The following is a 16,230-nucleotide window of genomic DNA, read 5'->3' on the forward strand; positions in this document are numbered from 1 at the left end:
ACAACTACATTGACTCATTTTACAATCCCACTAGCATGTTATTTAGACAAAATAAAATCTTTTAATTCGCGTGAGGAAGCTGTCGTTTTTATGCACACTTTTATGTCATTGGCTATATGCCACTGCAGTGAAGGCTTATTGCACTATTACTGTTAACGATTATTCGATTGATTGATCGTTAATTTAAATGATCATCGAATATGGGAAATTGCATAAATTGACATCCCTATTTCTAACCTTTGGTGATTATGGTAGCCAGCATGCCTTTGGGTGGACAGGGGCACAATCTCCACAGCCATGGGCAGCATTTATACGGAGGGTCAGTGTTGGTACAAGCATCTACTGAGGACACCAGTCGGGGTACATATAGCGCCTCTTCGGTCATGCTCGGGCTTTCTGGGGTCTTACCAACCACCAACACAGTCTCACTGACAGTGAGGTTATGCTGTAGGAGAAAATGAAGAGAAAGGAAATCCAAAATGTGCTTATCCAATAAGCAACATACACAGACAGCGCCCCCTGGAGCAACATATGAATAATACTTTGGATGAGTTTACTTTTAGTAGAGATATAAACATATAAATAAAGAATGAGTGACTTTAATTTTCTAAAAAAAAAAAAATTTCTTATTTCTTTTTCAAAATCAATGTTCAGAGTAAAATTGGTTTAACACTTTTGGACTATAATGAAATGCAGATATTTAACACCTGCCCTCCTTAGGATTTAGCATTTATTAAAACTATGGCTGTCAAAAGATTAATCACAATTAATCACATACAAAATAAAAGTTGTGTTTGCAGAATATATGTGTTTGTGTAATTACTATGTATGTATGAATGAATACACACACATTTAAGGAAAAAAATCATGTATATTTTTTATATATATTATATCAAAATCTAAATCCACATTTAAATGTTTCTAAAATACATGCATCCATGTGTGTGTATTTATATACACAAAATAATTACACACAGTGCACACACATAAATTATGCAAACACAGACTTTTATTTCGTATGCAATTAATCGTGATTAATCGTTTTACAGCCCTAATTAAAACATTGAAGAAACATGAACATTTATTATGCCACATTTTATTATTATTAAAAGACTGTGTTGAATTTTACATTTTGAACTATAAAACCTCACAAATCCTCTTTTAAGCATAAAATGGGTAACTTTGATGAACCTACTTCAGCATGATTCCCCAAGGCGGAGGCTCCATCAGTCCTGTGTGAGTATATGGAGTTAGTTGACTGAGATCTGGACGGGACCTCATCCTCCATGGTTCTGCGGTTTTGATCCTCACTTCGGGACTCCTTCAGCCATGACACAAGCTCATGACCACGGACTGGCTAATTTCCATCCGAAACTCGATTTTAACTTAATGTATGATTACATTCACATAGTAATGCTTGCTTTGTGTTAAAAATTTACTTTGCGCGGTAAAAAGAGGGAATATCACGAGTAACTTACTGAGAAAGAAACGAACTGGTTTATTCAACAGGTTAATCGGCTTGTGTAAGGGACTAAACGCTTGTGTGTCCCTGCCCTTATGGCCATATGGTGTTTTGGCTGACTGAAGAACTGTGTGGCATATGGTCTGTTTATTATAGTACTGTAATAAATCACACACTGGTCAATACTGACATGCAGCGTTTTTACAGTTTAATTCATTTATACGTATTTATATGAAATAATTGCCTTAATATTAAAGCATAACATGTATTTCATCGGTGTAATAACGTCAATGTCCCATGTACATAGTTTTTCTTGTTGTTAGAGTTTTGTTAAATACATTTCGCAATCATTTAATTTAAATAACATAAAACATGTTAATAATCTCTAATAAATCTTAATACAAATCCTAATCTTGAACTAATACGGTTACAATAAAGCCGCGCTGAAACAACGTGCACTGGAAAGCGTGAAACATTTTTTAAATTGAAAACATCTTAACGCCTGAGAGTGCCTAGTTGCGCATTTAAATAAAGCCAACATTAAAATTAAACGCACTTGAGGCCAGCATTTGCTTATTTCTTTAAAAGATTCTTCTTGCACCCGCTAGCAGCATCCGGAAGTGTTACTAGTTCCGCCTCTTGCATAGAAACCGACCAATCACAAGAGGTGATGAGACACACGCGCAATCTTGCTCACAGCCTATCCAGTTGCGTATTGAGCGCTAGTAAGCCTTTTGTGTTTGTTTATTTATTTATTTATTCAATAATGCTTTATTATAATGCACCACAGTTATTTTACATCTTATGTTTATATTAGTATTTGTATATAATACTATGTTTATGATTCAAATTAATCGTAACTATTCTGACATTCGGTTTATAAATAAGCCAAATAAATTTAATTAATACATAATGAAACCATTTTGCGTACATATTGATATGTTTTAGTTACTAAAATCTAACAATAAATCTATAAAACAAAAGTTCTAAAAAAGTACTGCAACATCTACTGTTGTAATCATTTTTTTTTAGGAATACAAAATCTTTATATTAAAGAAATAAAATGGCAAAATAAATCATAATCTGTGGTTTATCATCTTAAACTCGTTAAATCTAATTAATACAACCTAGTCAAGGATTTACTAAGGCAGTGATTTTCTAGCAGAGTTAAATATGTTAGATATAATCAATGATTTTAAGTTGTATCAGTATTATCTATAACACTTTGTATGCTGAATTATGTGCATGTTTATTAAGTAACTGCAACAACATGTCCTTAGAGCCTCCATCCTCCATCAATGATGGCTTCTGTTCCGGTTACATAGGCAGACTGCAGAAATAAAACTCTTTTAATGAAATGTTGTACATGTACTGTTTTGTGTTCAAATCAACAATCGAAAAGCTAAGTGAAATGTAAAACCTCTTTTTATATAACCAATTATATATTTTAGTAGATATCATAAAGTACATCAGTCATCCTCAATCCTCACCTCATCTGAAGCCAAGTAGACACAAAGATGTGCCACCTCTTCTGCGGTGCACATTCTACCCGTCTTCTGTCTGGCCATAAAGTCTTTAAAAGCCTGAAATGTGACAAATAGAACTGAAACTCGGAAAATGTTGTCTAGTTTCCTTGCAGGGGATCTTATAATATAATATAAGGCTTTACTGTAGAAAATTAATTAAATCAAACATTAATTTAGATTACAGTGTTGCTTGTCTGTATGTGGTACACAATGCTTTGGTTAACAGTGATGCTGTACCTGCTCCGGATCAGGTCTGGCCTGGATTCTCTCACGTAATGATGGTGTATCTACTGTTCCTGTAAACGTAGACAGACTGCTTAGGATAACCATTAAGGTACGATATAAGGACATACCAAAAAGTAGCATACCAGGACAGACACAGTTGCATCGGATCCCTTGCTCGAGGAAATCAGCTGCCACCGATTTGGTCAACCCGATGACAGCGGCTTTGGATGTGCTGTAGACACATCTGTTCACAACCCCTGGATTTGCAATTAAGAGAAGCAATTAGGGGAGGGACACTTCACCTGACCCGGCATTTAGCCAATTTTAGCATCCGCTGAACTGGAGATAATGAGGGTAAAACAATATGCCAAGAGTTACACGAAACAACATCAGTCATCACATGTAATTACGAGGAAAGGACCAAGTCCCATTCAACAACATGATGCATTACAGCAGGCCATTAATTCAACGACAAAAATGTAAATAGGCCCCAACAGGATAGAATTTATACCTTTGATACTAGACGCCACAGACGCCATATTGATGATATTTCCAGATTTACGAGCCAGCATCTGTGTAAAAATGGGAAAATCATTTTAAATTGACTGATCGATTCAACTCACATACTTCAAATAAGACAATTGGAATATTGCATGCCACTACCTATCACAGGTTATATGGATTATGCATATGCTTCTCACATATAAAGTTTCTATTGAAAAACTAAATGAGAGACTAGAGGACAACATACGAGGAAAAAAGAAAGAAGTTGTGTTTTGGGTTAATTCTAGACAGAAAAATGACAAGCTGACCTTTGGAAGGAAGGCCCTGATTGTCAGATACATGCTGCGGAGGTTAACATTCATGGTGAAGTCCCAATCCGACTCCTCACAGTCTAGTATAGATCCGTGATGGACAAATCTGTGGGATAGAAAATTTAAATGTGAACATATGAATGCCTCAATAAAGACAAAGTCAGAAAAGTGGACAGAATAGGAAAAATTTGAGTGTCCATAAAAATCATTGAATTCTGTTTGATTATATTATATGATTATATTTATATTATATAACAACCCAGCAACATTGAGGAGCACATCAACATGGTCAAAGTCCTTGGCCAGGGCCTCTACTTGGTCTTTCTTGGTAACATCAACCACCCTGGTTTTAATACCTTAAGGGGAAAGAGTAGAATACAAAAAATCAGATGAGCAAATTGGTGCCTTAAAGAAGCACCCTTGAAATAAAGCAATTTGTTTCCAATGTATTATCCGGCATGGCAGAGAGATATGAAAAATGTGGTCAAAAAGGCCAGCCTTTTGAAATGTACAACTTCTGATGCAGACATGGTTGCTTGCAGATCAAAGAAACACATGTGACCATAGCTTTCATCACCCAGTTATGGTTAAAAAAAATTATATAAAAAAATAAATGCATGTTTTTTAATGCAGTATACTATGACCAAAAGTATTAGTAATAGCAAAAAAAGGTTTAAATAATATAATAAATTATATTAGTTTATTTTTTATAATAAATGCTTTTATTTATATGTTTTTAATAATAAATGTTTTCTATTTAGGCATTCTATTTATTGCATATATTGGATGAACAGCTAGGCAATCACAGATAAAAATCATTTTATATGATATTTAGAGCAGATTGCCTTTGTTTCACAAAATTCCACTAGGTGGCAGTGCATATCAAGCTAATGTATGGAATTACCTGGAATGCCGTCCAGCTCCTTGAGTTTCTCCCCATTGATATCCGTAGCTGTGACTTGTGCACCTTCCTTTGCGAAAGCCTGTACATGGGGCATGGATTTTTAATGAAAAATATTTTTAGTGCACATATAAAAGCTAAGGCAAGCAATCATAACTATACAAATAAAAAAATTATTTATTTAATGTAGTCAAAAACTCATTCCTTGCATTCAAATAATATGCCAACTGGCTCATGCCGTTTCGTCAATCTGTAGTGTCTCCCATTTAAAACCCATTTGAATTGTCACTTAATATATGCAAATGTATTCACCTAGTAGGTGTGCTGCTTAACCACCTCCAGCACACCGCTGATAGCATGCTGTTGACTCACAGAGATAAAATTTGCCTAAATGATCTAAGACCCTCTTTGTTTTATTCCCTAATGATGAATTGTAGGATTTTCATAAAAGGGACTGATACCAAAATAGCTCTACCCAAAGCCAGACTCATTCACTGTGTGAACACATGACAGGCTTTGAAATCACTATAAAGTCATTTTGACAGCCCTTGCATGTCAATCTCATATTAAAATGTGAAACTTATGACAATAGTAAATCCTCAAGAGTAAATTCATTTATTATACTCGACAAAGTGGCAAACAGGGCTGTCAATAAATTGCATCACAGTGTGTAAACTTTAAGAGCTAAAGAGAGAAATCATTCAAGCTTTGACTTGAGTATATAGAGAATATTAAACAAATGCTTACTATAGCACAGGCTCTTCCGATGCCCTGTGCAGCAGCGGACAGCACAATCACTTTCCCATCCAAGCGACCCATTGTCTTTAATAAAAACCTTAACATGTAGAGAGAAGACAAATATGGCAATGGATTAACAGTTTGATTACATTGTATGCAAAGGCATACGTTTATTTGATTCATGCTTATATCTTGATGTTACTCTACACAACCTGATATACAACTGTATCTACCTACTAACAGCTCTCTTATGAGTAAAATTCAATACTCAGAAATTAATTTTGTCTGTCACTCTCTCACTGCTCTCATATGGCTTTAGATGAGTCATATGTATGAGTCACATCATGCATGCAACCTTTGTGGGGATTTTTTGATATTTTCAGAGCCAGACAGTCCGAGTCTTCATTCACTTCATTGCAAGCAATAGAGACAAAGCGCAGCGCGTCATAACCTGAAAACCACGCCCACCGGGGGGGGGGGGGCAATCCAACCGTCTCCATTGACTTTGTATTGCAAGAGGCCGCCTCCTTGTCATTTCTGGCTTATAACAAAAAACTGAATAATGCCTAAAAGCTGCTTTGTGACAATATGTACAGCTAACAAGCCAAAGAACCCAGAAATAAGTTTTTATAAGCTGTCGAGCCGTAAAACCCAGCTTATAAAAAATTATTATTATTTTTTTTGGCGTGTTAGATGTACACCTTGTCACACAGCAGCTTTTAGGTATTATTCTGTTTTTAAGTTTAATCTGTAAATATGTTTTTATAAGCTGTCGACCCCAAAAAACGAGCGTTTAAAGACACAAAAATGGATACAGGCAACTTTTCATAGTACTTCTATAAGTAGAACTGCGTCCACTAGGGGGAAACGTAGTCGGCGATCCACTTTATTCTCCTTAAAGGCTGGGTTTTACGGCTCGACAGCTTATAAAAACTTATTTCTGGGTTCTTTGGCTTGTTAGCTGTACATATTGTCACAAAGCAGCTTTTAGGCATTATTCAGTTTTTTGTTATAAGCCAGAAATGACAAGGAGGCGGCTTCTCGCAATACAAAGTCAATGGAGACGGTTGGATTGAATTCCCCCCGGTGGGCGTGGTTTTCAAATTTGCATAACTGCGCTCTGTCTAGAGCAGGGGTCTTCAACGTTTTTTGGGTCGGGGACCCCTTTGATGAGAGAGGCATGGAGCAGGGACCCCCTAATACTAAATGTGTAAAACAGAGATATTTAAGTAAGCAGTAAGGTATGAGAGGCTGCCTTTTCATATTAGGCACAACGCAAAGTGGAGTAAGGTACAACTGATGACCAATCAGAATCAAGGACTGGAACTGTTTTATAAATAGAAACCGTATTGTCACACAGCCGTACTATATTAACATGCATAATTTTTTTGTTAAAGTAGATTTAGTTTTTATATTAATATAATAATAATAATATAATATTATTTTAAGGTATTTGCAGTGTCATATATTTTCATTTACTGTGAATTGGACATGCTTCCTGAGTGGACATTTATAATCTTTAGATATTTTATTTTGGTCCGCTGGCTGAACTCAACGGGCGCCTTCAAACCTATGCGGCCACGCACGTGCAAAACTTAAAGGGGACGTAACGTTTTGTATATATATTTTACGTTATAAGCAAAAAATAGCTTGTTGTTAAACATCATTTGGCGGACCCCCTGCAGTTCCGTCACGGACCCCCTGGGGGCCGCGGACCCCCGGTTGAAGACCCATGGTCTAGAGCAAAGAACCCAGAAATAAGTTTTTATAAGCTGTCGAGCCGTAAAACCCAGCCTTTAAGGAGAATAAAGTGGATCGCCGACTACGTTTCCCCCTAGTGGACGCAGTTCTACTAATAGAAGTACTTTGAAAAGTTGCCTGTATCCATTTTTGTGTCTTTAAACGCTCGTTTTTGGGGGTCGACAGCTTATAAAAACTTATTTACAGATTAAACTTAAAAACAGAATAATACCTAAAAGCTGCTGTGTGACAAGGTGTACATCTAACACGCCAAAAAAAAAAAAAAAAATTTTTTATAAGCTGTCGACTTCAAAAAACGAGCGTTTAGACACAGAAATTGAAACAGGCAACTTTTCATAGTACTTCTATTAGTAAAACTGCGTCCAATAGGGGGAAACGTAATCGGCGATCCACTTTATTCTCCTTAAAGACTGGGTTTTACGGCTCGACAGCTTATAAAAACTTATTTCTGTGTTCTTTGGCTTGTTAGCTGTACATATTGTCCCAAAGCAGCTTTTAGGCATTATTAAGTTTTTTGTTATAAGCCAGAAATGACAAGGAGGCGGCCTTTTGCAATACAAAGTCAATGGAGACTGTTGGATTGCTTTCCCCCCGGTGGGCGTGGTTTTCAGGTTGTGACGCGCTGCGCTCTGTCTCTATAAAACTGGAAGTTAAGGCGTGGCATATTTAATAGCCCCTCCCACTTTCAAAATGGCAAATCGCACATTATGTCACAGCTTGGAATCTGATAAGAAGCTACAGTGGAGATAAACCATAGACAGTAAAAATATGGACGTAGTGTCCATGATGTCACCCAGAGGTTTGTGCCATCACCACGCATCACTCGCAGATAACCGAAAATGGGTAAGAGGCAAATGGACGGATCAATCTGAATTGGGTGGGACTTTAGCAGCAAGTGTGCTGTACAAATCTCCAAAGGATTTTGCTTGGTTTATTTAATGTAGAGGGCGTTGTTGAATTAATTCGTACTCCACAGTTTATTTTGATTGGTTAATGTAATGTTACGCATGCTAGGCAAGCAGCTTTCTCCCACTTGCAGGTCTTGCCGTAAGCTCCTCCCACCTGCAGGTCTCGTCTCCCAAGAGGTCCTCGCTGCAGCATGCTTGCTGATCTGAGGGTGTTTTCACACATACACTGTTTAGGTCGGCCCAAATGACGTGTCGCTCCGAGTACGGTGCGTTTGGGTCAGTGTGAACACAACAGCCGCACTCGGGTGCGCACTAAACGGCCGCTCCGAGACCGCTCTAAACAGGTGGTCTCGGAGCGGCTGTTGCCGAACTCTGTGGCGACCCACCTGTGGTGTGAACACTGCTAGACCTCGGGCCGAACCAAATACAGGAAGTTCTCCACATGTTTGAGCCACTGGGCTTCCGTTGTGACGTGAGCTGGGTGTTATATTGTGGGTTAACAACAAACAAGCCAATCCTGGTCCGTTGCATAGAGATTCGCTGTCTCCTTTACGTTTGAGCTGATGATTTTATAAATGCATAGCTGTCCTCCACACACAAATAGTGACATTACGGGCTTTTTAGCAAACGGCTCCGTGAGAAAGGCTTTAATAGAACAGCTACGCAATTTCGCGTTGAAGCAAAGAAACTTCGCAAAGACGTGCATCGTTTATCTCCACATCTTTGATAGCTGCGCTCTCCCTGTCAGGCTGGTTGTCATGGAAACGTGGGGGTAGTCATGAGCAGAGTCGTATAAAAATAGAGTTACGACACTCACATAGACGACCGTTGTAAGAATGGAATGCGGAAGTAACAGCGTGTCATGTAGTGACCGGTAGTGACGCATAGTTCCAAACGCAGCACTGAAGCCCATTCATTTCAATGGCACCTGCTGGTAAATCGATGAAATTACCGTTTCTCTTTACATTTTCAGACATTTTATGAATATAGTCAACAGTGATATTTTCTGAACTCTGCTGTAGGTAATGATTATCGTTAATAATAACTAGAATTTTTTTTATATTTTAATGAGTTGTGTATAATGTGTGAATAATATAGATTTAATGGTTTAATATTTTATTACTGGTGGCCATCTACTTTATACTTATCTTTTTTTATATATTACGAGTAACACTAGGGGGCAACAGCGACAAGCTAATGCCTTATAAGAAAGTCACACTGCTTCACAATGCTGCTATGCGTTTCATTGTGTTTGGTAAGTAATACGAGTGATGTATCCTCGAAAATCATGTATAATTATATTAACATTTAATGTCTACTATAAATACAATTAAATATGAATTAAGTGTGTTTCTGTTATGCTTCACTGTTACAAATAACCGTGTTGGCGATCTTTTTTGTGATTTTAATATAGTAAAAGTGTAGGAATTATGTTTTTAGCAGATTGATAGCCATTTATATAGCCATATTTTTGCTATAAAAATAAAAGATAATCTGTGTTGCTGTAGTTGGTATAGATAACCACAGTTATCTTTGGGTCATCATTAACTGTTTATCTTTATTAACTGATTTACTGTATTTCCATCACTCCCTAGTAAAACAAAACGTTATAAACATAGTAAGTATAGTGATCAATTCACATTACAAGCTAATATTTACCTAAAATAGCTGAAAACCTATGCAAACAGATTGACAGCCCTGCTTGGTTAGGAACTGTAGAACGTTACATGAATCACGTGACCGCACGGCGGCGAGATCAAAGCGTTTCGTAACTCTAGGTGTGTTCGACATCGGCTGTGGCTGGATGTAACCGATCGGCGAGATTAGCCGCGTGCAGGCGGGGAGGAGCTGAAAACGGAGATGTGAAGTCGGACGCGCTGTGGTTCCCGTAGTTTGCAGCATTTACGTCAGACATGGCTGATCACGTGCCGTTTGCTTGCTTTATCACAATAAACATGATTTGTAAGATGTAAACTACATAAAAAGTGAATTATACTGTTTTGAATGTCCGTGTATGAGCATGAGTGGAACTGAAGAGGCTTACAGCATCTGTTTTTACAAGAATAAAGAGTTCAACATAAGCATATATTATTTAAATACCAATGTTGTGGGGTCTACGTTTTTTATTTTGATGAAGATGACACAATATAACATCGCGACTACATGAAAATAGCTTTAACTGTTATAAAAATACAGATTTGTGAGCATTTGTGGAACTGAGGGCGTGAAAATAAACACGAAATACACGTGATTGTTGTCATGTGGTGAATCCGACCAATCGTGAAACAGCTGTGTCGTCATTACAGCCCGTGCAGCTCCTCTTCGCGAACTGCACTGGCTTACTCAGGCGGCTGATCTCGAACCGCTCTCGCGGTACTTAAAAACCATATGACACAATCACGTGCCTGCAGCGCCAGCTTAAGTCGGACAAAAATACTAACCGGAATGCACTGCTTCAAGTCAGCCGCCGATCGGTCTGCGCAGCGCTGCATGAGGTCGAACACACCTAAGGTGTGTTCGACATCGGCTGTGGCTGGATGTAACCGATCGGCGAGATTAGCCGCGTGCAGGCGGGGAGGAGCTGAAAACGGAGACGTGAAGTCGGACGCGCTGTGGTTCCCGTAGTTTGCTGCATTTACGTCAGGCATGGCTGATCACGTGCAGTTTGCTTGCTTAATCGCATTAAACATGATTTGTAAGATGTAAATTACATAAAAAGTTATACTGTTTTGAATGTCCGTGTATGAGCATGAGTGGAACTGAAGAGGCTTACAGCATCTGTTTTTACAAGAATAAAGTTTAACATACGCATATATTATTTAAATACCAATGTAGTGGGGTCTACGTTTTTTATCAATTTTATTTTGATGAAGATTACACAATATAACATCGCGACTACATGAAAAGAGCTTTAACTGTTATAAAAATACAGATTTGTGAGCATTTGTGGAACTGAGGGCGTGAAAATACACACGAAACACAAGTGGTTGTTGTCATGTGGTGAATCCGACCAATCGTGAAACAGCTGTGTCGTCATTACAGCCAGTGCAGCTCCTCTTCGGGAACTGCGCTGGCTAACTCAGGCGGCTGATCTCGAATCGCTCTCGCGGTACTTAAAAACCATATGACGCAGTCACGTGCCTGCAGCGCCAGCTTAAGTCGGACAAAAATACTAACCGGAATGCACTGCTTCAAGTCAGCCACCGATCGGTCTGCGCAGCGCCGCATGAAGTCGAACACACCTCTTCTCTCTTTATATGACTCTGGTCATGAGACGGTAAGCGCTGTCAGAGACCAATGACAGCGCTGACCGTTGTCACATGGTGTACGGTGCGGCATTTCGAGTAAAGTAAAAAATATATATATGTGAACACGGACCGCACTAACTGAAAAATTATACAATGTATTTTGGTGCGCTCCGAGGCCGCACCACGGTGCGCACCAACATATGTGAAAACAACCTGAGAGACTGTAAATTCTGATTGTTTTAATCATCAAAATGTGAATTTTGCCAATATTTATTAGCACACTTGATTAAAGATATCCTTATGAATAATATATTTAAACTAAAAGCAAAGAAAATTTTTATTTGGATGGGGACTTCCACAAAAAGCAATGCCATAAGAGTAAGCGAATAATGACAAATCTTTCATTTCGGACTGAACTACCGCTTTAGGCAATGTATTGAGAGTGAGGAGCTGTCGTCATGGTACAGAGCCCCTCCCCCTTTCCGCCATGTTGGCAGGATTCCGGCGGCAGAACATGATTGTTTACGTGTGTTCTTAGCTCCTTAGTAGAGTAGTTTTTCGCAATTCTACACTGCTTTACCATGCCTCGCAGTTACTGCTGCGTTAAAAACTGCCCCAGTACCTCACATGATACATATGGAAAACATACGAACAATGGAATACAGTTTTTTAGGTTACCGAAATGAAGACACCATTATGCCTAACAAAGACATCTCAAGCAATGGCATATTTGCATTAAAAAAATCATAATTGAACGAACGACACTTGCAATTGTCATAAACATGCATAAAACATCCTTTATATTCATGACATGTGTCATGTCATAAATAATTATGAAGGTTTTATGTCAGTCTTATGCACACCCCTTCAAGTAAAGTGTTACCCACACTGTTAATGGCTTTAATCTTTAATCATTTACCTCTTCCAATCACACATATAACGACCATAGGCACTTTGCAGCCCCCAACACAAAAACCTGGTAAAGTTACAACAGTGGCATTGGGCTAAAATCAAATTACAACTAAATACCTAAATATTCTACATCACAACATGTTGGAAACGTTTGTGTACATTGGACATCTCGTGTTTAGAAACCGTCGCAGTTAATTACTTTGTCATTTTGGTCAAGAATTGTCGGCTAAATGCAATGTAATTACAATACACAAACGCGTGTGAAGAAACTTAAGTTACCTTTGCCAGTACAACGCTGTTTGTGAGCTTGTTACTGTAAGGTCCCTTTCTTTCGCCTTATCTTTTTGCATTGCTTTATTCCTTTTTCTTTATCGTATTTGTAGATCGTCTCTGTCCTGCCGAAATAATAAATTAAGAGCTTTGGAAGTCGCGCCTCTGTGAAGTTGCCTCTGGCAACCGACAGCGTCTCCTACCATCATGGCCGCCCGGCCAAAACTCCGCCCAAATCGGCACGTGACTCCTCACTCTCAATACAAACAACGTCCACAGTCTACAATATATGCACTCTGTATTGTTTATTTTTAGCAAAAATAATGAGGGCATATTAACGAGTAAATGTAAAGTTTCTGCAGCAGAAAACGTCTCTGATTTATCAGCCAGTGTTGTAACTTTGTAAAATAGATAACTGACGAATAATAATTTGTATCGTATGTCAAGTGACGAGTCTTATTAAAAAAAAACACCGATCAAAAGACTACACAACTACTGTCAGTGAAAACTCATGCAAGTAGACTTTGTTTGTAAAAAAATACTTGGAGCAACTTACGGTCAACTTCTCTTCACTTCCACAAACACTCACGTGCGACATAAACGTCAGGGTTGCTCAGGCTTAAATGTTATATCAAAATAAAAGTCTGAATAACATCCAGTCCTTGTCATTCGTACAGATGTTGTTGGAGATTTATTATAAGGCAAACATTTTACTCAGCTTGCAAAAAACCCGTGTATATGGCAATAGAGGTTTAAATGAATATTTTTACAAGGTGTTATTTTTTGTTGTGTGTCTAACATGTCATTAATTATACAGGTTATCATCAATTAATCATTACATAAACTGGAAAAGTATAGCATTATAAACATATTTATGTTCAGAATGTAACAGATGCCTCTAATCATTGTTCTGTAGAAGAAATTCATTAGCTCACAGTCAGACTGACTCAACTCAACTGGCATCACATTGTCAGCAATATTACCACACCATTTATAAAGCTTTTTTTTTTACATATTTTTACCTAAAAAGCATTTTGTCTTTGTGAGATAAAATTTATTTCTGAAGCATTATAAGACAAGAAAAGGTAAATCAAGTAAGATGTTAAAATGGGCAGTATGATTGTGTATTTTAGTGTAAAAAAATAGCAGGATTAGCACAGATGGGAAAAATTGAAAAATATGAAATTTGGCCTTTAACAGAGATGTTGCAATCAAACAGGCTATTATTTTGAAAACAAACAATAATCTTATGTAACTTTTCACTACACATTGTAGGAAGTGGTTGGTTTCAAAGGTTATTTCTCTGATGGTAAGAGTGAGTTATAGTATGACCTCTATATAGTAACTACACGTACGTGAGTCTCATATGGAGCCTTATATAGGCTGCCTTGAAACTCACTGCACAAATGTATTTTCTCAACAGGCTACAGCAATGCATTATTAAGAAAAGAAAATGTGCTTTATGTATGTAAGAAAGTAGTTTAATAATAAGATTACAAAGAAATACAGAATGGCACTGTGATATAAGGGAGCAAGCATAATGTATAGTGAGATTTCTTGCGCAAATGTATTTGTTATGCAAACCCTAAATTAATTTTCATTCTGATCCACAATTATACAGTTATGGAAAGTATACTGCTATCGTGTTTACATTGCACAAGCTGATGTGTCTCTGTATGTTTTTTGACAAATTGCTATAATGCAGTATCATTTTAATTTCATATTGCCGCTCATCTGTAATATCATATTAAATTCCTCTTAAATAATCCATGTGGCTCACAATCTATCAGCTCAATCTGCAGTATTGTGATGGGAGCGCTGTGGCTCCCAACAGCTCTAAACTCAATTCTTCCTAAAGCCATCTTAAATTTTAGACTGACACGGCTGCAATTGCATTGCATGCATAGATGTTGCATTTTGTTTCAACTGGATTCAAATGATGGATCCTGGAACAATGAACCGCCCTACCAATTAAAGTGGCTTCATTACACATGCAGTTTCAATTAAATTCAACATTCACATCAAACCAAGGCACAAGGCAAGAGCATTTATCACAGCCCAACATTTAGATTTCTGTCCTTACAGAAACACTGCACCTAGTGGTAGTTCAGAAAACTACCATGCAGTAGTTTTGAGGGTTGTACAATAACAAAAGCAATCTTCAAAAATACAACTTGCCTAATAATTCTGCACTCCCTGTATCTATCTATCTTTTTATTTGTCCTAGTTGGTCTGTCTGTCGTATGTATCCATCCATCCATCCATCCATCCATACAGAATCTATTTTTTATTTGTCCTTTTATCTGTCCATCTATCTTTCTTTCAATCAATCATTCTATCTCTCCATCTATCATGGGCCAAATAAAAAAAGTTTCTAAATGGTTTCACACCTTTCCATCTAATTCCAGTCCAGCTTTGACCATGACAGCCAGGGCGATGTTTCTCACTGAGAAGCAGACCATCTAATGTCAATGTAAACTGCATCTGTCACAACAGGGATGTTTCTGAGGATAAATCCAGCCAGCAGCAAGTCTACAGACACACATGAAGAAGATAACAAAACTAAATAACAGAAACAGAATTCTCATGGTTATACATTACAGTTTTCTCACAGAGTCACAGTGTTTGTGAAAACCCAACCCACCACACCATATTTATAAAAAATGAAGTATGATACCACCCTAAAGACCACAGAAAGTTTGAAACCGTGACATTTCAGCTACAAAAAAGGTGTGGTAATCGTTATTTTTCAAAAAACAGCATGCAAAAGGTAAAATAAAAACAATATTTGCTTACAATTCATATTAGCTCATATAATGGGCTAACAACTGGGGCACGTTCAATCTCACAACGGTGCACAACGTTTTGCTACGGTTTCCGGGTTGAACGACACGTTTCCTGGAAACGGTGTGCAACGGAATGCAACAGGTTTTAGAAGCGTTTTCTCTTGTTTGGTGGGTGTGTCAGAAATGTCGGCCCAATCAGCGGCAAGATGTATAAAACCACGCGGTAGTAAAGAGACAGCTCGCTCAATGGGTTCATGTTGGAATGTTGTCTTTCATTCTGGACGGCAAGGTCAGTGACTGTAACATTGAGGGTCTTTTACAGTATTAAACACACATTTATAACGATTTCATCAGGCCCCAGAAACATTTAAAAAAGAACACAAAGAATGGCCTCTCAGCTACCGTAGTTGCAACTCTTGCGTCATCACAAGGGAGTTCAACGCATCACCGTTTCTGTTTAATAAACGTTGTGCAACGTTTTGTCAGGGCTGAACGCAGCCCTGGTGTGCCGAATTCTGTGACCTATCGAATTCTGTGACCAGAGGTCGCTGTTTAGCAATTTTTTCACGCGAGACCGCGCCGGGCGCCCGTGCACATTGGCCCTGTCCCAAATGGCGCACTTCATGTGGACTTTCGGTCTCGTGGCCTTAAATTGCGCGTTCTCGCTTAGTCTACGAG

At 38.0% G+C, this 16,230-nt stretch overlaps 2 protein-coding genes across 4 annotated transcripts in view; both read right to left on the reverse strand.

Annotated features, from left to right (window-relative positions):
• The window catches only part of LOC129444254 (sodium/hydrogen exchanger 9B2), a 33,513-nt gene extending 31,305 nt beyond the window's left edge, over nt 1-2,208 (reverse strand). The window contains exons 1-2 of one of the 2 annotated variants that reach the window (XM_055204800.2): nt 1,196-2,100; nt 238-445 (exon numbers count right to left, since the gene is read on the reverse strand). In XM_055204800.2, coding sequence (XP_055060775.2) covers nt 238-445; nt 1,196-1,288 — 301 coding nt within the window. In that variant the 5' untranslated portion in view covers nt 1,289-2,100. Of the gene's footprint in view, nt 1-237; nt 446-1,195 lie in introns of both variants that reach the window. The other variant, XM_055204799.2, reaches the window with a different exon arrangement.
• Nucleotides 2,209-2,469: 261 nt separating this feature from the next.
• LOC129444258 (dehydrogenase/reductase SDR family member 6) lies at nt 2,470-15,275 on the reverse strand. 2 transcript variants are annotated; one of them, XM_073862325.1, is made up of 10 exons: nt 15,157-15,275; nt 5,677-5,764; nt 4,933-5,011; nt 4,288-4,384; nt 4,026-4,134; nt 3,725-3,785; nt 3,357-3,470; nt 3,226-3,284; nt 2,953-3,045; nt 2,470-2,792 (listed from the first exon to the last, which is right to left on the reverse strand). In XM_073862325.1, exons 1-10 carry the CDS (start codon nt 15,162-15,164, stop codon nt 2,739-2,741), a joined length of 762 nt encoding a protein of 253 aa, XP_073718426.1. In that variant the 5' UTR covers nt 15,165-15,275; the 3' UTR covers nt 2,470-2,738. The 2 variants fall into 2 exon arrangements, with proteins under 2 accessions (XP_073718426.1, XP_055060779.2); XM_055204804.2 differs by lacking the exon at nt 15,157-15,275 and adding an exon at nt 13,323-13,394.
• Between the last annotated feature and the right edge of the window lie 955 nt (nt 15,276-16,230).

The sequence above is a fragment of the Misgurnus anguillicaudatus genome, chromosome 3 (assembly GCF_027580225.2).
Source record: "Misgurnus anguillicaudatus chromosome 3, ASM2758022v2, whole genome shotgun sequence".
NCBI lineage: Eukaryota > Metazoa > Chordata > Actinopteri > Cypriniformes > Cobitidae > Misgurnus > Misgurnus anguillicaudatus.

Coding starts and splice junctions, on each gene's coding strand:
- LOC129444258 (XM_073862325.1), bottom strand. Junction 3,471..3,724: donor TGTGGCGTCTAGTATCAAAG/GTATAAATTCTA, acceptor TTGCAAATCCAG/GGGTTGTGAACAGATGTGTC. Junction 2,793..2,952: donor TCTACTTGGCTTCAGATGAG/GTGAGGATTGAG, acceptor TTATTTCTGCAG/TCTGCCTATGTAACCGGAAC.